Source organism: Xyrauchen texanus, chromosome 43, assembly GCF_025860055.1.
Source record: "Xyrauchen texanus isolate HMW12.3.18 chromosome 43, RBS_HiC_50CHRs, whole genome shotgun sequence".
Classification (NCBI taxonomy): domain Eukaryota; kingdom Metazoa; phylum Chordata; class Actinopteri; order Cypriniformes; family Catostomidae; genus Xyrauchen; species Xyrauchen texanus.
In genome coordinates, this window is record NC_068318.1 from 32509097 (window position 1) to 32532516 (window position 23420).

At 38.0% G+C, this 23420-nt stretch overlaps 1 protein-coding gene and 1 long non-coding RNA gene across 2 annotated transcripts in view; one reads left to right on the forward strand and one right to left on the reverse strand.

The window, feature by feature from the left end:
• Positions 1-4842, reverse strand: part of LOC127635568 (netrin receptor UNC5C-like) — a 224041-nt gene extending 219199 nt beyond the window's left edge. Inside the window, 1 exon segment of the mRNA XM_052115683.1 lies at positions 4421-4842. Within this exon segment, the coding sequence (XP_051971643.1) occupies positions 4421-4541 (121 nt within the window). The 5' untranslated portion in view covers positions 4542-4842.
• The window catches only part of LOC127635612 (uncharacterized), a 185274-nt gene that overhangs the window by 46090 nt on the left and 115764 nt on the right, over positions 1-23420 (forward strand). The gene's annotated exons all lie outside the window — the stretch shown is intronic.

Here is a 23420-nt window from a genome sequence, read left to right on the forward strand (position 1 = left end):
TGGCTGCGGTTAAGTCGCTAGTGGTGTGTGTGTGTGGAGAGAGTCTAAACAGCACAGTTTCTTTACAATTATTATTATTATTATTATTATTATTAAACTATTAGGATGATCTTCTCCCGTATTGGCCGTCGCTCCCGAAAGTCGCTCTTCATTCTCAACTGTCGTGTCGCTGGACACGCCCACATCCGCTCGCTCACCGGAAGTCGCCAACTCTCATTGAAAATGAATGAGATGAGGTCGTTTTGTCGCTGCGTGTCGCCGGCGGTGTGAACGCAGCTTAACCCTTTCCCCGCCAGCGTTTTTAAAAAAAAGTTGCCAGCCACCGCCAGGGTTTTTGACGATTTTCGCTAAAATTTAATGGCCCGCAGAATATTTTCTTCCATGAATATATGAAGATGCTATATATCACAATAAAGATCTGAGTCTCTGCTTTTAGGCAAAAAAACGATTTTATTTTATCTTCATTTGTTCTTTTTTTATTGCGACTTGAACAGAGGTAGGTTTTGTCAAAAAACAACATTTCAGACAAAAAGCTGATAAAAAGGCATGTTTATGTCTGATATTTTGAGCTTCTAAATACTCCACTTCTTCATGTTTGAGACGATCGCAGTCTGTTTCTTTGATCAAAGAGTTGCGTACTCTTTCAAAACATGCGCAGGGGTCTTCCTTACCGTATAACACCTAAAACACGGAAACCCCGGAAAATTCCGTGTTTGGCGGGGAAAGAGTTAAAGGCGCTTATTATGGAAGATGCGCGGATTGACGGTCTCGGACGCGGAGGCAACTGAGATTCGTCCTCCGTCACCCGGATTGAGGCGAGTGGAAATTCCAAATTGGGGAAAAAAATAAAAAATTAAAATAAAATTTGCCATGATGATGTAACACCATCTGCCCTTTAAGTGATTTCGGCCATGTCCACACTCTCTTTAAAAACGCTTTATAATCTTTTTTCCTCTCCGTTTTGGCGTTCCGAAAAACGCACTCCAAAGTGGATACATTTAAAACCGCCGTTTTCACATTGTAGTGTGGATGTAAAAATGGATATTTGAAAATGATGATGTAATTGTCATCATGAGACTCAGTCATGTGATCTCCACAAACCAAAACAATCAAGATGGCGGCCCGTGTTATAGCGGCGCTGTTGTGCCCAATGCGCACTTTAATAGAGTTGTTAAAAAATAAATGTCACGTTGTACAACCTTTACATTGCGTTCCTTCGAAGGCAACGGGAAGTTCACTCGGAATTGGTGTCCGGCGACGGAACCCGAGGACGATTGCGTTTCAGACCGTACATGCAGCGGGGATTTCCCGCATGCGCAGTGACACGATTTAAGCGTTTTCATATGTATCCGGATTAATGTGGGCGTGGCCTTAATGTATAAACGGTTGTGAACACACAAATCTCGTTCTCCGGTGCAGCTCGGAGGTTTTAGCTCACGAGTCCAGACGGGAACATTATATAATGAAGTAATTTCATTATCATCAAAAATCTGAGGTTTATATTTGCTACCCAAGTATCGATACAGAGGCTCTAGAGCCGGTACCGAAGCCAAACTTTTGGATCAGAGCAACATCGGTGAAAACATGTAAACTGGTGGACGCAGCTTTCATCAAGCTACAATCATGTTAGCGCTTATATTGTTGAGATTAACTTGAACCCAGAAGGTCTCTCTGCAGTGAGAAGATCCCCATGTGAACCGGAAACGTGTAGCTCATTAGTATCCCAAAAACCCCCAAATAAAACATATGACCCATTAACTAGTCGCAAACAATGTTCTGCCCAAATATCGACTTCTTAATGGACACAAAGAGATCTGGTCCGTGTTCCTATTACACTCAATGTCATTGGCCTCTGAGGGGTTTTGGAACGGGCCTGAAGTCATCCTGCGATGTCCATCAGACACCGGAGCTGGACCGCTTCTCCTCAATCTTTCCATGTTGCTCATTAACTATGCACAATTGCCGAGAGGAGCTTTGCCAGACTGCGAGTTCCTAACATACAGATTCTTGAATGCATCATCATGATGATGTTTCAGAAATGCAGTGCGAGCGTGCAACACCCACAAACATCATTTAAAAATGTCCCATCCTGTAAGCTACAACGGGGCACTTATACTTGCACCGTACAATAGCAGCATTGCAATATGTTTCTCGTTACTCTCCCGGCGGTGTACGGCACCCTTTTAGCCATCTCCAAAAGTGAAGAGATCAGCAGAATGCGGACACCTGCACATTATAACGGCATGGAAGCCACCGAGGGAGGGTTTGAGCCAATGTCAAACTCGGCTTGAAGGAGATTTACCAAACTGGCTTTTAATGGAGAGGAGGTCTTTGTAGTTTGTGCTGTCACAAAGATGGCTGCCACGGTTTAATTAAACAATTATTCAGCTAAATTCCTTTAATGGAGGCTGTACACTCCATTTCCCTCAACGGCAAAACAAAAAAAATGAGGACAAACGGCTTCAGTGTTATCAGAGACGTGACACAAAGAGAGAAAACACTTTTAAAGCGCCCAGAGGAAATTTGATTTAATTAGTTATTATATAATGGAAGCATGGGGCGCTAAACAACAACAAAAACACTCCAATGAATCAGAATCAACGGAGAAGGAAATGGACAAATTGAGGAATCTTCCTAAACAAATGCCAGCCGAGAGTTTTCCACAGAATGAGGCCGTTTGTGATGTATTGTGGTTTGAAGCGACGGATTTGTCCCTCTTTTTAACGACTTATTTCTTCAAGATATTCCAACTAGAAGATTCATTTGCCATTATGCAATAAAGCAAAATAGCTTAACTGAAGTGCTCTGGGTCTGAAGTTATATTGAAGTCTTTAAAACCTAAACAACAGACACACATTTAGGAGGAAAAGAAAGCAGTTATCTGTGCCCACAAATGCATCGTACAAGACTAAAGACACACAACAAACTATGAGCACGATAAACGCACACAAGGCAAAGATGAGCTCATTTCAGTGCTTGTTTACTCCAGGCAAAGACAGCATTAAAACATCTGCTGCTCATCTCCAATTTCACATTCAATCTGTCCATCATTTCCACTCCTGCTTCATTCACACATTGGTTTAACATCAGCCAAAATCAAAGCGCTTCTCCGGGTGCTTTATGTGAAATGACAAGCAGAAAATGCCCCTAATCACAGAAAGATATGATGAATAAAATAGCTGCAATGAAACATCACACCTGTTTCTGTGGCAGTCCTATAAACAGTGGGGGAAAATGGCCGCGGTCAGTTTGACGTTGTCAATAAGTTTGTGAACTATTTTGCCATGTTCTCCTGTTACAGCACCTTTAAGTAATGTTCCAAAAAATCCTCTGTGTGAGCTCATGTCAATCAATGTAATGGCAAAATAGCTGAGCAGACAATCACAAAACGGAGCATTAATCTGCTTTACACATCAGTTCTCTATAGCGTTATTAATGTGCCACAATTGTGCGCGCGCCACATATTTTGCACGCGCAGTGTCATAAAGCAATGCATCTTCTTGCAAATATAAATTCATTTTGAGCAAATGTAAAATCAATTGTGTGCATGAATAAAGTTTATTTGCATGTGAAATATCTCCGAGTTCTGAAATGTTGCTTTCTCTGCGTGCATAACACCTTTTTGCATGCTCAGAACATTTTTTTGTGCGCTCGAAATATAATTTTGGGCACGAAGAATTGGGGTAGAAATATAACTCCACAGTTCTCAAGTCTGGCATTACTTAACCAATCTTAAGCATTTTAACAGAACAAATCAATTCCCAAAATATGATGTATAAAAAAAAAGTCTGATGTGAATGAAGTTATACGCGTGCCACAATTCTGCACGCGCAAAATTATATTTGAAAATTAAATTGAAATTGAGCGCACAAAAAGTCATTTTGCATACGCAAGATTCATTTTTGAATGCAAAAAAAATCTGCATGTGCCAGATTATATTTTGAGCGCACAAAAAGTTATTTTGCACGTGCTTAAACTCAGTTTTATGAAGCAATGCATCTTCTTGCAATGGTAAATTCATTTTGAGCAAATGAAAATCAATTTTGCGCTTGAATAAAGTTTATTTGAATGTGAAATAGCTCCGAGTTCAGACATTTTGGGTTCTCCTCCAACCCTCTCTGCGTGCAAAATACCATTTTGCATGCTGGAAATATCATCTCGCGCACGCAGTATACATTTATGCGCACGAAATATAATTTTGTGCACGCAGAATTGTGGCATAAATATAACTCCATAAATGTGCGCCTGCGTGAAGTTGTATTTATTAGACTGCACGGTTGATCAGAATTCAGAAGCATTATTATTTCACTAAATAGATCACAAACTTTATTTCGCTCGAACTTCGGCCGCGATATCGTTTTTATTTCACCTGCTGTTCGTGAAGACACAACACTAATACAGAAGAGCTTCTGTGTCTTACCTTGAGCCGCACCGATGTTGACGAGCAATAAAACAAGGAAAACTCTTCTAGGAATCATCTGCTGTAAGAATCCCGACGCGGCGCGAGCTCTTCCCGCAGTCTTTTCACTTCTTCCCATCATATGAACAAGGCAAAAATCCGCCGTCTGATTCCGATCAGGTGCGATCAATCAAAGAACCTCTGGAAGTCGAGTTTCAGTGGAGTCAAACCACAGACATGAAAGCTCGAGGAATGAAAGGTTCGTCGGATCCGAGCACACTCTTATGAAAGACAGCAGACTCCGCCGCGCATCAAACGCAACAGTATGAGATGAAATATCCACAGTTTGTCCGCTTCTGTGCAATGCAATGCCGCTCTCAGGGCTTCACTAAGAGCATATAAACGGGTAAATCAGCTCCTCTGAGGCGAGTTCACGTTCAGTCTCTGTGCGCGTCTGTGACGTTCTTCTGATGGAGAGTTGGAGGTCCTCGAATGAGCCACTGGAGCTCCAACCAATCCGAATCCAGTGTTAAGAAAACCAGGCGCGGACGCATGGAGCGGATGTTCACCTGCGCGCGTGTGTTTAAATGAGTTTTGTTGATGCGAAACTGTTTCTTTCACATGCTGCATGACATTTGGATTGCTCTTTTAAAGCATCTTTGTGCTGTGTTGCCATTACCTCAGCACTTCAAAACGTGGCCAGTTCATGGATTTGCTTTAACTTCATGGTTTCCGATATTATTTACATTTTTAAATCTTATGAAAACACGTTTATACTGAAATATCATAACAGATGACCTAAAATTAAAACGAACTGGTTTTATTAAAGTGAAAATAAATTAAACTACACTATTTTGCACACACAAGATGATATTTTGAGTTTAAAAAATTCTGCATGCACAAGATGATATTTTGAGTTTAAAAAATTCTGCATGCACAAGATGATATTTTGAGTTTAAAAAAATCTGCATGCACAAGATGATATTTTGAGTTTAAAAAATTCTGCATGCACAAGATGATATTTTGAGTTTAAAAAATTCTGCATGCACTGGATGATATTTTGAGTTTAAAAAATTCTGCATGCACAGGATGATATTTTGAGTTTAAAAAAGTCTGCATGCACAGGATGATATTTTGAGTTTAAAAAATTCTGCATGCACAAGATGATATTTTGAGTTTAAAAAATTCTGCACACACAAGATGATATTTTGAGTTTAAAAAATTCTGCATGCACAAGATGATATTTTGAGTTTAAAAAATTCTGCATGCACAGGATGATATTTTGAGTTTAAAAAAGTCTGCATGCACAGGATGATATTTTGAGTTTAAAAAATTCTGCATGCACAAGATGATATTTTGAGTTTAAAAAATTCTGCATGCACAAGATGATATTTTGAGTTTAAAAAAATCTGCATGCACAAGATGATATTTTGAGTGAAAAGGTTTCTTTCCAATGTTTCTCTCAGGGCTTCACTAAGTGCAGTACAATTTGGATATAAATGATTAAAATCAGCTAAAATTAAAACGAACTGGTATTATTAAAGTAAAAAAAAAATACTTTACTAAATTAAACCTAAACTATTAATGTAAATTAAACAATTTTAAGCACACAAAAAGTTATTCTGCATGCACAAGATGATATTTTGAGTGCATAATTTTTTTTGCATGCACAAGATTAGATTTTAAATACAAATTTTCTTTTTCTGCATGCAAGATATTTTGAGCGCACAAAGTTATTTTGCACGCGCTTGAGATTAAATATCCACAGTTTCAAAATGTTACTTTAATGAATTAAACTAAACTATTAATGTAAATTAAACTTTTACATTAGTTTCTGTTGTACAGATTTTTCTATATGACTTAAGCTGTGTTCTTACATTAACTTCAACACAGGAAGTTTGATAATGACTTTATTTGAGTTAATGTTTCTCTCTTGGTTCTGACACATAGCAACTAAACAAAAGGCAAACAAACCACTCCAGAATCTAATCACCAAAACCCTTTTTTCCCCTTTAAGTAAATTTGCTTTCCTTATCACTGCCCTCCCGTTATTCATTTAGCCACACTAATTGCCCAAAACATGCTCTCTAGTCAGAAGACAGGATCAATAATTATGACAGGAAGACAAACCATGATAACTGAAGTGAGCTTGCACATTTTGCTGCCTGCACGCCGAGTCGTCTGAGCTCGAGATAAGAGAAAAGTGTGTCTGTGATTTGGCCTCATTAATCTTCTCTATTTAGGTAGATTTTAGTCTCTATATAATTGTCTTTTCTGTTAAACATATGATGTTAGACAGAATATCAGAGCTGCTCTTTTCTATACAAGGACAGTGAATGGTGAGACCGGGCGTCAGACTAAAAAAATGATTTGGGAGCCGTTGGCTCCTAAACAGAAACAAGGAGCCAAATGGCAGTTTTTAGTCACCAAATCACAGAATTGCTCGATTTAGATACAAGAATTTAACATGTAATGTGTTACACTACTTTTTGACTAATGATTACAGTAATCAGATTACACCAATCCCAACATTCCAAACCTTCTGTATGGAAAACAGAAGCTTTGACATTCCGCTTTAGTGTTTCACAGAACATAGAAAGTCACGCCGGTCTCGAGCAATTCCATGAGATAATTCTCCTTTCTGGTGAGCTGTTCCTTTAAAGGTTAAGGATCTGGGCTTCACTTTAATATGGTGGGTTAAACGTCAGGTAGAGTTGACCTAGAAACTGGAGAGCTGCCAAAATTCCAGTCGTACTCCATCAACATCGTGTCCTGGAGCAACACACTTAACCTCAGGTATCTTCAAAGAGGCAGTTCCTGCACTTAGTGCTCTGAGAGTCGTTTACTGCTAAATAGTCACTCAAATTTAGTTTGGAGTTACACTGGTTTTTCAGTTTTTTATAATACAACAATTAACAACAATCGCATTATCATTAAGACATACAATTGCCATGTTTCTCCTTTATGTTGCACATTTTGATTTATAAAAAATTCTGCATGCACAAGATGATATTTTCAGTGCAAAAATAAATTCTACATGCAAAAAATGATATTTTGAGCACCAAAAAAAAATCTGCATGCACAAGATTATATTTTGAGTGCAAACAAAAATTCTGCATGCACAAGATTATATTTTGAGTGCAAACAAAATCTGCATGCACAAGTTTGAGTGCAAACAAAAATTCTGCATGCACAAGATTATATTTTGAGTGCCAAAAAAATTCTGATGATATTTTGAGTGCCAAAAAAATCTGCATGCACAAGATTATATTTTGAGTGCCAAAAAAATTCTGATGATATTTTGAGTGCCAAAAAAATCTGCATGCACAAGTTTGAGAGCAAAAAAAAAAATGTCTGCATGCACAAGATTATATTTTGAGTGCAAACAAAATTTATGCATGCATAAGATGATATTTGGAGTGCCAAAAAAATTCTGATGATATTTTGAGTGCAAAAAAAAACATTCTGCATGCACAAGATGATATTTTGAGTGCCAAAGAAATTCTGATGATATTTGATGATTTATCGGTCTTTACATTTTCTTTTTAAGTCTTTAGTAAACATTAGGCAATTTCTGAAATGTTTACTGTCAGAAGTATTGTTGTTTACGGCACGAGTTCTTCAAGAAAGATCATACTGCCTTTTAATCTTGTTGAGTGACAACTCAGACAACCCATTTACTCGGGTAGCTAGCGGTGAACATCATGGGTGGCCTGCCTGTGTAATCTCATACATGGAATTCCAAGAACACAGAGTCTTCTGTGGCTTTGGCATGATTTTCCACAAGCATGCAACTCTGTGGTCAAACCATCCTTTTGTTGGTCAGGGGCTTTGTTACGGGCACAACCAATATATTTCAGCCCTAGCACACATGATATTAAATTGTGCCGCATGTTGTTCATCTCTTAAAAAGCAACATGGATCTCATATTTTGTACGTTTTACAACTTCGTAATGATACTGTCCTCCAGATTAATATAAAACAGTCAGGGTTCTTCGTCCACATCCAGCAAACAATAGCTCACATAGACTTAATTCCCTTTGACCCTCAGGTTCAGCTCTATTATATCTCTTTTCTTTCAGTTTTATGAATCAGATTTGATGACCTGTTCCCATCCCGGCCCGACAGAAAAACAACCCTCAAGAGAGTGGCGAAAAGAACATATACAGACACTTCAATAGTAACGTCACCCGCTGCTCTCATTCAGCACTGGAGCTGACACACCATGACATCATTTCCTCTCCTTACTGTTCCCAATACAGAGCTGCAACATCCCTTTATTCTTCCACTTTTATATAGTAATTTGGACACTTAATCCCTCATAACGGACGATCAATAGAACTAAGAATATATATAGCAAATTGAAAATAGAACGAACGATAGCACTAACCATTGATCGATATATACAGGAGATAGAACGACGGTCGGATTGATAAAACAAACAAACGACAGATAGAATGAGTGATAAATACAGTAATATAAATGAACAAACAAATGAGCGATAGCTAGATCAACGAACAAATGATTGATTGAACAAATTATTAATTGATCGAACGAACAAATGATTGATCGACTGAACAAAAGAATCAAATGAACAAACAAATGACCGATCGTTCAAACAAAAGAATTAGACGAACAAACAAATAACTGATTGAGCAAAAAAACTAACAAATGACTGATCAATCAAACAAAATAATTTAACAAACAAACTAATGATTGATCAGTTGAGCAAAAGAACTAGACGAACAAACAAATAACTGATTGATCGAACAAAAACAAACAAATGACTGATCAATCGAGCAAAAGAACTAGACAAACAAACAAATAACTGATTGAGCAAAAAAAACTAACAAATGACTGATCAATCAAACAAAATAATTTAACAAACAAACTAATGATTGATCAGTTGAGCAAAAGAACTAGACGAACAAACAAATAACTGATTGATCAAACAAAAACAAACAAATGGCTGATCAATCGAACAAAATAATTGAACAAACAAATGATAGATAGAGAGACAGACAGAAAAGTTGAGTGATAGATAAATAGAGCAAGAGACTGATAAAACTAAGGAACATAGAAACGTTAGAACGAACGATAGATAGAAAAATCAATAGATAAATAGAACAAGTGATAGAATGAGCGAGAGATCAAATTAACAAACAGAAACTTTTGAACAAACAAATGATTGATTGATTGAACAAAAGAATCAAATGAACAAACAAATGACTGATCAATCGAATGTAAAAATGAACAAATTACTAATTGATCGAACAAAAGAATGAAACAAACAAACAAATGACTGACAGTTTGAACAAAAGAATTGCACGAACAAACAAATGATTGATCGCTCAAACAAAAGAACTAGACGAACAAACAAATAACTGATCGATCGAACAAAAACAAACAAATTACTGATCAATCGAACAAAATAATTGAATGAACAAATTATAAATGGACAGACAGACAGATAAATTGAGTGATAGATAAATAGAACAACTAATAAAACAAGAGATTGATAAAACTAAGGAACATAGAATCATTAGAATGAACGAACGATAGATAGAAAAATCAATAGATAAAATGATTGATAGATTGATAAATTGAGCGATAGATAAATAGAATATGTGATAGAATGAGAGAGAGAGATAAAACTAACAAACAGAAACATTTGAACAAACAAATTATTGATGGATCGACTGAACAATAGAATCAAATGAACAAACAAATGACTCATTGATCGAACAAAAGAATGAAACAAACAAACAAATGACTGATCGATCGAATCTAAAAAAGAACGAACAAATGATTGATAGATTGACCAAAATAATTTAACAAACAAACTAATGATTGATCAATCGAGCAAAAAAACTAGACGAACAAACAAATAACTGATTAATCGAAAAAAAACAAACAAATGACTGATCAATCGAATAAAATAATTTAACGAACAAATGATAGACAGATAAAATTGAGCGATAGATAAATAGAACAAGTGATGGAACAACAGACTTATAAAACTAAGGAACATAGAAACGTTAGAACGAACAAACGATAGATAGAAAAATCAATAGATAAAACGAGAGATTGAGAAATTGAGCGATAGAAAAATAAACAAGTGATAGAACGAGAGATAGATAAAACTAACAAAGAGAAACCTTTGAACAAACAAATGATTGATTGATCGAACAAAAGAATGAAACAAACAAAAAAATGACTGATCATTCGAAAAAAAGATGTGCATGAACAAAGAAATGACTGATCGATTGAATCTAAAAACGAACAAACAAATGACTTATTGATTGAACAAAAGAATTTAACAAACAAACAAATGATTGATCAATCAAGCAAAATAATCGAACGAACAAACGAATGATTGAACGTTCAAACAAAAGAAATAGACAAACAAACAAATAACTGATCGATCGAACAAACAAATGATTGATCAATCGAACAAAATAATTGAATGAACAAACAAATGGCAGATCATTTAAACAAAAGAATCAAACAAACAAACAAATGACTGAGCAATCAAATGTAAAAATGAACAAATTACTAATTGATCGAACAAAAGAATCAAACAAACAAACAAATGACTGAGAGTTTGAACAAAAGAATACCACGAACAAACGAATGATTGATCGCTCAAACAAAAGGACTAGATGAACAAACAAATAACTGATCGATCGAACAAAAACAAACAAATGACTGATCAATCTAACAAAATAATTTAACGAACAAATGACTGATCAATCTAACAAAATAATTTAACGAACAAATGATAGACAGACAGATAAATTGAGCGATACAAAAATAGAACAAGTGATAGAACGAGAGATAGATAAAACTAACAAAGAGAAACCTTTGAACAAACAAATAACTGATCGATTGAATCTAAAAACTAACAAACAAATGATTGATGGATCGAACAAAAGAATGAAACAAACAAAGAAATGACTGATCAATCGAGCAAAAGAATTGAACGAACAAACGAATGATTGATCGTTCAAACAAAAGAACTAGACGAACAAACAAATAACTGATCGATCGAACAAAATAATTGAACGAACAAAGTGATAGAATGAGAGATAGATAAAATTAACAAACAGAAACATTTGAACAAACAAAAGATAGAACAAACAATAGATTGATCAGTCGACAGATATAGATAGAACTAGCGATTGATAGATAAGAGAACGAATAATAGATTGAATAAATGATAGAACAAACAAAATATGATACATTGTACAAAATAGAATGACAAAATGAAAGATAGAACTATCAATAGAATGAACAAGTTATGGAACAAAATATATCAATAGAACCAACGATCGATTGAACAAACAAACAAACAAACAATACATTTAGGATGACAATGATAGACTGAACGATGTAACAAAGGATTGAACATATAATAGACAGATATACAGACAACTTTTACAGCTGATCAATCCATTTTTGTTTCCATAGCAACCAAACCATACTTAAAAACCAGGGGTTATGAGCAGCTTCATGAGTAACTAAATCTAGACCTCAAATTGGCTCTAACTGAAGTAAAAGTGAGATTTAAGGAAGCATGACTCGAACATGTCGGTGACGATCTGACATCTTACTGCCGTTTCGTTTTGAATTACGATGTTGAAAAAGCCTTTCATTTATTCGCCTCCCAAAATGACAGTTTCATGCAAAGGATGTAAAATGAATATTGGGATTAAGGAAAGCACAGACTGACCTCGTGGTCTCCGGGTGGAAAGTTGAATAAATGAAGCCTCTAGAGGGCAGAATTAAGACCGATTAAGCTTTACTCTATTATAAACTATGTTTTATTTTTAAGAGAGAGAGTATATGAGAGTGTAACCTTAAATTTAGAGATTTTCTACAATGGATGCTCTTGCAAGACATCTTTATCTCAGTAATGTACATCTTAAAGTATGGAGAGATTGATTTGGCTTCAAGGCTAATGGCGCTCTTTGGTATTTTACTGTCAGTGCAGATATCTCAAGCGAACAGCCCCATAACAAATGTTGTACTGAAGTACACTGTAATGTCACATAATCTCGCCCTCTTCGTTAGTAACTAATGGCGCTCGCAGACCTAAAAGGGATTAAGCTGAATTAATTCAGATGCTCGTGACATTCATGCATAAAAAAAGGCATTTAGTGCTTTTGCATGAGCCCCATTTAGTGGAAGCATTTTTTTTTATTATTGATATGGTGGTTAAACTGTTAACAATCCATTATACTTTTATTAATTGGGGTGATATTAATTAGACAATAACAGAAGCAACAGAGTACCAAAAATGCTTAATTCTCATTTTAAGACGCATTTTAGATTCTCAAGTTTTTACAGGTCTGTTCTGACAGTGTCACGGAATAATTATTGAATATTAATGGAGGAACATAATTTGGATGAAACAAATAAATAATGGAAGGTTGTTTTTATATATCTCACCACCTTTTATCCCAACATTTGGTGTAAAAACCCTTCTGGGCGTTTTAGCGATATAGTGTAGATTTCCCTATATTTGTCAACTAATGCAAATATGTTTTAAAGAATAGGGCTGCAACTAACGATTATTTTGATAATCGATTAATCTAACGATTATTCAGTGACTATTGCAGTGATTAATCGTTAGCTCTTAACCGATTATTCCACTTGTGCCCTGATTTAAAAGGTTGCCGTGTATAATGGGGCGAAGACTCTCTCACTTTTCTGTTCACTTCAATCCATCTTTAACTCTCACAAACACAAACTCTCTCTTATTAATAAAGCTGCATATTGCCAATGTTCTTCACGATACTAAACACACAGTGACACATATATTATGATTCAATAAGTCACGAGTCATCACGTTATAATCTAGCTGCATTAAGCGTGTGTGCTCGAGGGATGAGCGTCCCGTGACAGTGTTCATCAGCCGGTGCAGTTTCAATCTCTCCCCCTTAGATTGGGACATTCACACGACTCACAGAAGAGGTGCTGACCGCACAGAGAAATTACCGTTTCAGAGTTTATACTTATTTACATGATCTGCTTCTGTATTATTTGAACTTTAATAAATCTATAATGCATTAAATATAATCACATTAAAGATGTAATGCATTAAATATAATCACATTAAATATAAACGCATTAAATATACAACGCATTAAATATAATCACATTAAAGATGTAACGCGTTAAATATAAATGCATTAAAGATGCAATGCGTTAAATATAACCGCATTCAAGATGTAACGCATTAAATATAACCGCATTAATGATGTAATGCATTAAATATAACCGCATTAAAGATGTAAAGCGTTAAATATAACTGCATTAAAGATGTAACGCATTAAATATAACCGCAATAAAGATGTAAAGCGTTAAATATAACTGCATTAAAGATGCAACGCGTTAAATATAACCGCATTAATGATGTAACGCATTAAATATAACCGTATTAAAGATGTAACGCATTAAATATAACCGCATTAAAGATGTAACGCATTAAATATAACTGCATTAATGATGTAACGCATTAAATATAACCCCATTAAAGATGTAACGCATTAAATATAACCGCATTCAAGATGTAACGCATTAAATACAACCGCATTCAAGATGTAACGCATTAAATATAACCGCATTAATGATGTAATGCATTAAATATAACCATATTAAAGATGTAACGCATTAAATATAACAGCATTCAAGATGTAACGCATTAAATACAACCGCATTAATGATGTAACGCATTAAATATAACCGTATTAAAGATGTAACGCATTAAACATAACCGCATTAAAGATGTAAAGCATTAAATATAACAGCATTAAAGATTTAACACATTAAATACAACCACATTAAAGATTTAACACATTAAATACAACCACATTAAAGATGTAACGCATTAAATATAACCGCATTAAAGATGTAACGCATTAAATATAACCGCATTAAAGATGTAAAGCGTTAAATATAACTACATTAAAGATGCAACGCGTTAAATATAACCGCATTCAAGATGTAACGCATTAAATATAACTGCATTAATGATGTAACGCATTAAATATAACCGCATTAAAGATGTAACGCATTAAATATAACCGCATTAAAGATGTAAAGCGTTAAATATAACTACATTAAAGATGTAACGCATTAAATATAACCGCATTCAAGATGTAACGCATTAAATATAACCGCATTAAAGATGTAACGCATTAAATATAACCGCATTAAAGATGTAACGCATTAAATATAACCGCATTAAAGATGTAACGCATTAAATATAACCGCATTAAAGATGTAACGCATTAAATATAACCATATTAAAGATGTAACGCATTAAATATAACCGCATTCAAGATGTAACGCATTAAATACAACCGCATTAATGATGTAACGCATTAAATATAACCGTATTAAAGATGTAACGCATTAAATATAACCGCATTAATGATGTAACGCATTAAATATAACCGCATTAAAGATGTAACGCATTCAATATAACCACATTCAAGATGTAACGCATTAAATACAACCGCATTCAAGATGTAACGCATTAAATATAACCCCATTAAAGATGTAACGCATTAAATATAACCGCATTAATGATGTAACGCATTAAATACAACCGCATTAATGATGTAACGCATTAAATATAACCGCATTCAAGATGTAACGCATTAAATACAACCGCATTAATGATGTAACGCATTAAATATAACCGTATTAAAGATGTAACGCATTAAATATAACCGCATTAAAGATGTAAAGCATTAAATATAACCGCATTAAAGATGTAAAGCATTAAATATAACAGCATTAAAGATTTAACGCATTAAATATAACCGCATTAAAGATGTAACGCATTAAATATAACCGCATTAAAGATGTAAAGCATTAAATATAACAGCATTAAAGATTTAACGCATTAAATATAACCGCATTAAAGATGTAAAGCATTAAATATAACAGCATTAAAGATGTAACGCATTAAATATAACTGCATTAAAGATGTAACAGATTTAAAACTCTAATGGTGTGTTTTTGATCCAAGTTTGATTGCTGGAGGTGTTCACATACAACGCGAAGCTCGCGCGAGACAGGAGGAGGGGCTTCTACGACAACTTCTCTTTCCGCCATCAACCACGGCCGATATCACAACGATTGCAGCTCTGTATCTGTTGTGGACGTCCCAGATACGTCGGAAAAACAAACGCTGATGTATCTGGGTGCATGATATTATCCAATTATCCAGATTTCTTCTGCTACAACGTCAGTACGTCAGTGACATCCGGACAATCTGAATGCTGATAGGCTTTCGCGACAACGCGTCATGCAAATATTTAACACCCGAATGAAACGATTTCTCGTTTCGCGGCATTCTCTTCATTGACTTTGTATGTAATCGTGCCGTGTGAAACGCTTGATTCGCATTGTATGTGAACGCCCCATAAGGCAGTAATAAAAGTGAAGTTAAAGAAGATGGAATAATCTATTGTAGCCCCTGAAACAAAGCGGTATTTTCACCTGTCATTGAAAAACTTTAGCTCACTTCAATGTTTAATTTAAAGTATATTTATACTTTTGCACGATAAACAAATATAGTAGTGTTGGGTCGCCACTTCATGTTCAATGTAAACTCTGTGTCTTGAAGCCAGACGAGTTCTGTAATACTTTTATTAAAGGATAACTGACGACAGTAAACATTACTCCGCCTCTTTACAATGCAATGACATTTTTCTTTCCCCAAATCCGTCACTCAGCATTTCTTAATGATGAAAGACTGTCAGTCATTCCCGTGACAGCTCTTCTCCTCCGTTAACAAAGACATTAACGGTCTGTGTGAATGATGGACGTCCTTGAAAAAAAACTCCATCAATCTTCATTCTGGTGTTATGAAGTGAAACAGAAGTCATGGAAGCCTTCTTTGACACACTGTGGTAAAATCACATTTAAATTGGAAATTTATACTGTCCATAAACCCTGACGTGATCCCTTTTTAGAGCGCCCACCTCCCTAGTCTCTGTGAGATTACGGCTGTGGAATATGCAGAACAGCAGGGGTTAAATCCGGCATGGGCACAACAGAGGAAGCGACAAAATAAAAGGGCGTTTTTCATGGCCAAAGGCCGAATTTAGTGCCGTTACTGATATCGGCGTTAAAAGTGATTTATGGCACCATATGTGGCAAAGAATCAAAACTTCATTTAGGCAGATAAAGATGCCATTTCACAACGAGATAAACTGCTGCATCACGGGCGGGTGGTTTTCTGGCCTCCACACGCGGATCATCACGGACAGCCAGTCAGATTTACAGGCCTGGTTTTTTCTGCCCCATAAATGGCGTCTCCTTGCCAGGCGACAGAGAAATGTTAATGGATTCATTTGTCAAAAAGCCCTTCCAATTATTTACAGTCCACCTCCATTACCACCATTTTCCCTGTAAGACAAAACTCCGCCGGCGAAAGTCAAAATATCGATTTACCTGCTCATCACGGCGGTGACACATCCCGCGAAAAACGGACAAAGCACAGAAGCATTAGTGCGAAAAATACGCTTGCTGTCTCGCCTCACCTCGCCATTACCGTAGTCACGATAAGTAATCTTCGTGTCATTTACATACTGTAATTGGAGCATTTTAAAGTGCCTGAATAACTCGGCAGTGGGGAACCAGTTCTTTACAATACATCAAATATTCCTTCTTTATGTTTTGTTCTTATGCCAGAATGTTTTCCTTATTTTGACTAAATGTAGTGAGGTTTACTCTTTAAACAATGTGAGAACAAATGTGAGACTGAACACATTTATGTTTAAGGTTTAAATGGAAAGAATGCCGATTAAATTAAATTAAATTAAATTAAAGGTGAAGTATAATTTCTTCCGTCTGGCCAAACGAAATGGCAAAGGACTAGTTTGACCAATAAGCATAAAATACAGAAAAAAAATCTACAAATAAATGTTAATGTCATGTGTTGTAACGTGCAAGTAAATGGTATTTCAGTTTCCTACAATGGCCTTTTGTGGCAGGGCGGAGGGCGGGGCCGGGTCGTAATGCTGCATGCCCGACCCCTAATTAGGCTAATCAAGCCTCAGAGAGGGATAAAGGTGACCGGAGGCGGCAGTTCGGGATAAAGGCGACCGGAGGCAGCAGTTCGGGATAAAGGCGACCTGAGGCGGCAGTTCGGGATAAAGGCGACCGGAGGTGGCAGTTCGGGATAAAAGCGACCGGAGGCACAGTTCGGGATAAAGGGGACTGGAGGCGGCAGTTCGGGATAAAGGGGACCGGAGGCGGCAGTTCGGGATAAAGGTGACCTGAGGCGGCAGTTCGGGATAAAGGCGACCGGAGGTGGCAGTTCGGGATAAAGGGGACCAGAGGCGGCAGTTCGGGATAAAGGGGACCGGAGGCACAGTTCGGGATAAAGGGGACTGGAGGCAGCAGTTCGGGATAAAGGCGACAGGAGGTGGCAGTTCGGGATAAAGGCGACCGTAGGAGGCAGTTCGGGATAGAGTTACGGGAAGCTGCCCTGCATGCGTTTATGTTTGTGTCTTTTCGTTTTACTAAAAGATTATTTATATGGTCAAGCCGGTTCTCACCTCCTCCTTTCCATTGAACTTTGTTACACTGGCGGTGAAATCCGGGAAGGAGGAGGGATGTGGCGAGGTAGAGTCCTCGCCCCTATCATCCACCCCAAAGGAACAGCCGCGTCCGATCCGCCAGGGGACAGATGAGCCCGGCAGTCTGTGAGCGGAGGAACGGCCGCTGAACGCGAGGGGAGGTGGGTCTCCTAGCTGACCACCTGGAGCGGAAGAACTGCTGCCAGGGGTGGAAGAGACCCCTACCGCTGTTAAAACGCAACGGGGTCAAGAGAGGAACGCTGCCCGTGAGTGGGGAGGGGCTTCTGGCCGACCGCCTGGAGTGGGAGTACTGCTGCCAGGGCCGGGGAAGACCCCTACCGTCTACCGAAAATGTGGCAGGGCATTGCGTCCGCCAGGGGCTGGAGGACCGCCTCCGATACACCTGGAGAGGTGTGGCTGTCATCCATTAGAGGGTGGAGGAGTGGCCAAGGACCAAGCTATGGCGTATTAGTGAACCGGCGAGTAAGTAATTTTTTTACTCTCTCTCTCCTCTCGCATCTGAGACCGTCAATCCGTGCATCTGATCACGGTGACTCATGTGCATGACACCGCGGAGACTCACAGCATGTGGAGACTCATGCTACTCTCCACGATCCACACACAACTCACCACACGCCCCATTGAGAGAACCACTAATCGCCACCATGAGGAGGTTACCCCATGTGATTCTACCCTACCTAGCAACCGGGCCAATTTGGTTACCCAATGTGACTCTACCCTCCCTAGCAACCGGGCCAATTTGGTTACCCCATGTGACTCTACCCTCCCTAGCAACTGGGCCAATTTGGTTACCCCATGTGACTCTACCCTCCCTAGCAACCAGGCCAATTTGGTTACCCCATGTGACTCTACCCTCCCTAGCAACCGGACCAATTTGGTTACCCCATGTGACTCTACCCACCCTAGCAACCGGGCCAATTTGGTTACCCCATGTGACTCTACCCTCCCTAGCAACCTGGCCAATTTGGTTACCCCATGTGACTCTACCCTCCCTAACAACCGGGCCAATTTGGTTACCCCATGTGACTCTACCCTCCCTAGCAACCGGGCCAATTAGGTTACCCCAAGTGACTCTACCCTCCCTAGCAACCAGGCCAATTTGGTTGCTAAGGAGTCATTCAGCCCGCCCTAGATTCAAACTCACAACTTAGTCAGCGTCTACTTTACTAGAGCTGGATCGAAATAAACAAATAATAAAAAAAAGAGCACCACATCATTGACCAAAAAAAGAGTTTCAAACACTCTCGTCTGCCATTGGTTGGATGAACAGGTAGATTGTTGTCACGTTTCAATCGGGCTGCTCAAATAAATTGTTTACATTTCTGTTTGGTGCTGCTAACAGTGCAAAAATTACTCGCTTCATCTTTAAGTCTTTATTATTACATGGCTGTCTCAAATTCTCGAATCAAAATGTCACATCGATTTTTTTTTAACTTGTTGTTATTTGTTGTTCTATAGAATCGATGTTGTCAGGTTTGTATTCTAAGAAGCACTCTGCAGTCTTTTTTTTTCTAACAAGAAAGCTGAACTATTAATCTACACTGACATACTGTACAAAAATCCATTTAATGGCCATGTATGAGATCTGTATGTGAGCACTCATACTCTTTGCATTTGTGCGTGGGGGTCAAAGTTGTTGCGCACCCGTAAAAATGCTCATAAAAAAGGTCAGTCCTTGTGGAAAAACCAAACACGCAAGTGAAGGCACGTTTTCTCTTAGGATTAGTTTTCATAGGTGTCATGTAAGTGATAAATTCAACAAGTCCACATACTGCATGTGCATTACTGTCCTCAGGTTCACTGATATTAAGTGTCACGTCAGCACACATTCAACCTTGCATCATATTGTTCATGGCTTTCGAGACTGATGGCACGTCACGAAACCTGTTTGTTAACTAACGTCAATGTAACGTCCAACTGTAAAGTACAGCAGTGGTTCTGGAGCATTCCGAATCTGCTGCATTTGACTTTTTGGAACACTTTTTGGAAGATAATCAATACTCATGCCAAGCAAGCGCCCACCACAGCCAACACTCAAAGCTACCCCCCCCCCCCTCCTTCTAAATGATGTCATCAATCATCCTCGTCCTTTCTGCCATTTCCAGGTCACCTGTATGGGCCTGCACACCTGTGGGACGCCCGTGAGGTCGAGTGAGGACGCGTCTATATCTACAGCTAGCGTGCGATGTGTAGAGCGAGGACACACACCGATACTAACCACATCAGGAGCGTGCACCATTATGCATGTTTGCATGGCCTTGTGTAATATAAACCTTTTATAACAACAGTTAAATACAGCGGAATGTAATCATTAGTGATGTGCCACTCTGGCTCTTTTAATACATGTAATGGATTACTTTTGGTTTGGCACGTGCAGACAAACGCTCTGACGAACTTCACGTTTGTTTGCGTTCAACGGCAGATGTCTGATGTCTGAGAGCAAAAGCGTGTCACAGTTCTGGGAGGTAATAAACTATCATGATAGACTTTGGCATTTCAGAATGATTTGGTACGGAAATGATATTCTCTGGCTTGTTGAGGCAAAGTCACAAGACTTTTCTTGTGTGCATCTGTATTTCTATATTTACATTTACATTTACATTTATGCATTTGGCAGATGCTTTTATCCAAAGCGACTTACAGTGCACTTATTACAGGGACAATCCCCCCGGAGCAACCTGGAGTTAAGTGTCTTACTCAAGGACACAATGGTGGTGACTGTGGGGCTCAAACCAGCGACCTTCTGAGTACCAATGTATTATACAGTGCACTTATTACAGGGACAATCCCCCCGGAGCAACCTGGAGTTAAGTGTCGTACTCAAGGACACAATGGTGGTGACTGTGGGGATCAAACCAGCAACCTTCTGAGTACAAGTTATGTGATTTAGTCCACTACACCACACCACTCCAGACACGTGCAGACGCTCTAATGTGTACGCTCTATATGTATGCTCTAAAGGACTAAGTTTGGTAAACATGCTTCCATCAGTCTTCCATCCAACTCAAGCAAGCATATATGAGGTTATAACACTCATAGCTAAACCTGTGAGCGCGGGAAAGTCAGTTTGACTTGGACATTCAGTTTGGCAGATGTAAGGGACCGTCTGAAAACTCCACTCAATACGCTAAAACATAGGAGATGTCCATTCATTCATTCAATTCACATGCAAGACATACATGACATTTTTTTTTTTAAATACATTTTATATTTATATATATTTATATTTATGCATTTGGCAGACGCTTTTATCCAAATCGACTTACAGTGCACTTATTACAGGGACAATGCCCCCGGAGCAACCTGGAGTTAAGTGTCTTGCTCAAGGACACAATGGTGGTGTCTGTGCGGATCGAACCAGCAACCTTCTGAGTACCAATGTATTATACAGAGCACTTATTACAGGGACAATCCCCCCGGAGCAACCTGGAGTTAAGTGCCTTACTCAAGGACACAATGGTGGTGACTGTGGGGATCAAACCAGCAACCTTCTGATTACCAATGTATTATACAGAGCACTTATTACAGGGACAATCCCCCCGGAGCAACCTGGAGTTAAGTGTCTTACTCAAGGACACAATGGTGGTGTCTGTGGGGATCGAACCAGCAATCTTCTGATTACCAGTTTACCAGTACTGTGGTTTAGACCACTACACCACCACCACTTTTAACATTCAGAAGGTTGTAGTACAGGATAGATTATTACAGTATCATCAATTATATAAGTACAGTAATCAATAATTTTATAGAAAAAAACATTAAAATTCACCAAAATTATATTTTCTCATTTTAAAGGCTGTAGTTTTTTATTTTTTATTTTAGTGATTTAAGTAGTAAGTCATTTTATCCTCTAAAATTGATTAGTGTAAATATATAATTAAATAATATCACCTGTAGTGTGTCTGTCTGTCCTCTGGGAAGTTATAAGAACATTCTGAATGTGAAAATGTATTTAAAAATTTTTTTTCATGTATATATTGGAGTTTTCAGACGGTCCCTTACATCTGCGGAACCGAATGTCCAACGAATGTGGAACGTCAAACTTTCCCGCGCTAAATCAGTGAGGCCAACGACATTCAGCTGGATAGTGAGAATGGCGCGAAAAGAGCAGGAGAGACGGAAGAGACAGCAGACAGCAGCGCCATTGACGCGAATATTGAACATATGTTCAAAACGACTGCCAAACAAACTTGGTCAGCAATTTAACAACATTGTAGTAAATATTTTCAGGGCATCAAAAAGCGTGCTCGTTAATATACCAGCAGACAAGCTAATCCAGTGCATAAAAAGTCACTAAAATTAAGTATTTTAACCTCATAATTAAATAAAGATTAGGGGAAAAACTGAAAAAACTCACTTTTTGAAAAAAAAAATAAGACAGTTCATCCAAAATTCACCCACATGCCATCCCAGATGTGTGACTTTCATTCTTTTGCAGAACACAAATGAAGATTTTTAGAATATTTCAGCTCTGTTGGTCCATACAATGCAAGTGAATGGTGACTAGAACTTTGAAGCTCCAAAAAGCACATAAATGCAGCATAAAAGTAGCCCATAAGTGGTTTAATCCATATCTTCTGAAGTGATCTAATTTGACTCAATGGGTGAGAATAGACCAAAACGTACGTCTGTATATCACTTTTTTAGTACGAATTATACGTCACATTACATTACACATTCTAGTACGGTTGGCAGAGTGTTAGATGGCACTGGGAAATATAATCGAGCTAATCAAACTAAACTGAAACTTACAGACAAACTGTGAAAACGAACGAAAACTAAACTACATTGAAATAGCAAACTGAATATAATACAGAAATAAAAACGAAATAAATAATCCAACACTCTAATAACACCGTTTCGACATACAGCACCGAATTCACAGTAAGATCAGTCTGGGATGGTCTGTTTTAAATGTCAATAGCCCTGATGAACAGAAAGTAGATCATTAACATAAGCCAGTGTGTTTGAGCTTTGTTTACTTGTGTGTACTCAAGAGTGCGTCCTGTGTTTTCCAGACAAGCATCCACTACAACACCGAGCCGTCACACGTCCGTAACGATGATCGGTGGGTTTGTCATCGTGGAATAAGCATATGACGATACCAAGCAAACTCCCGAAGATGCAAAGTGTTTTCTGAATCGAGAGCTTTTGAACAATGACCTCCAGCGGCCGTGAACACAACAGACGCTCGTCTCAGCTCTGTGAAACAAACAGATGAGTCAATATCAAAGAATCTGATTGTGACCTTTTAAGAACATGAAGGCGTTTTGTTTGTTTCTCTATAACTGACGCCCACCTGCACTCACGAGCAACAGCGCTGGCACAGAAGCCCTGCGCAACGCTCGCATCCCCTCAACACTGTCAGAATACTTCTCTATACACCACACGAACAAACA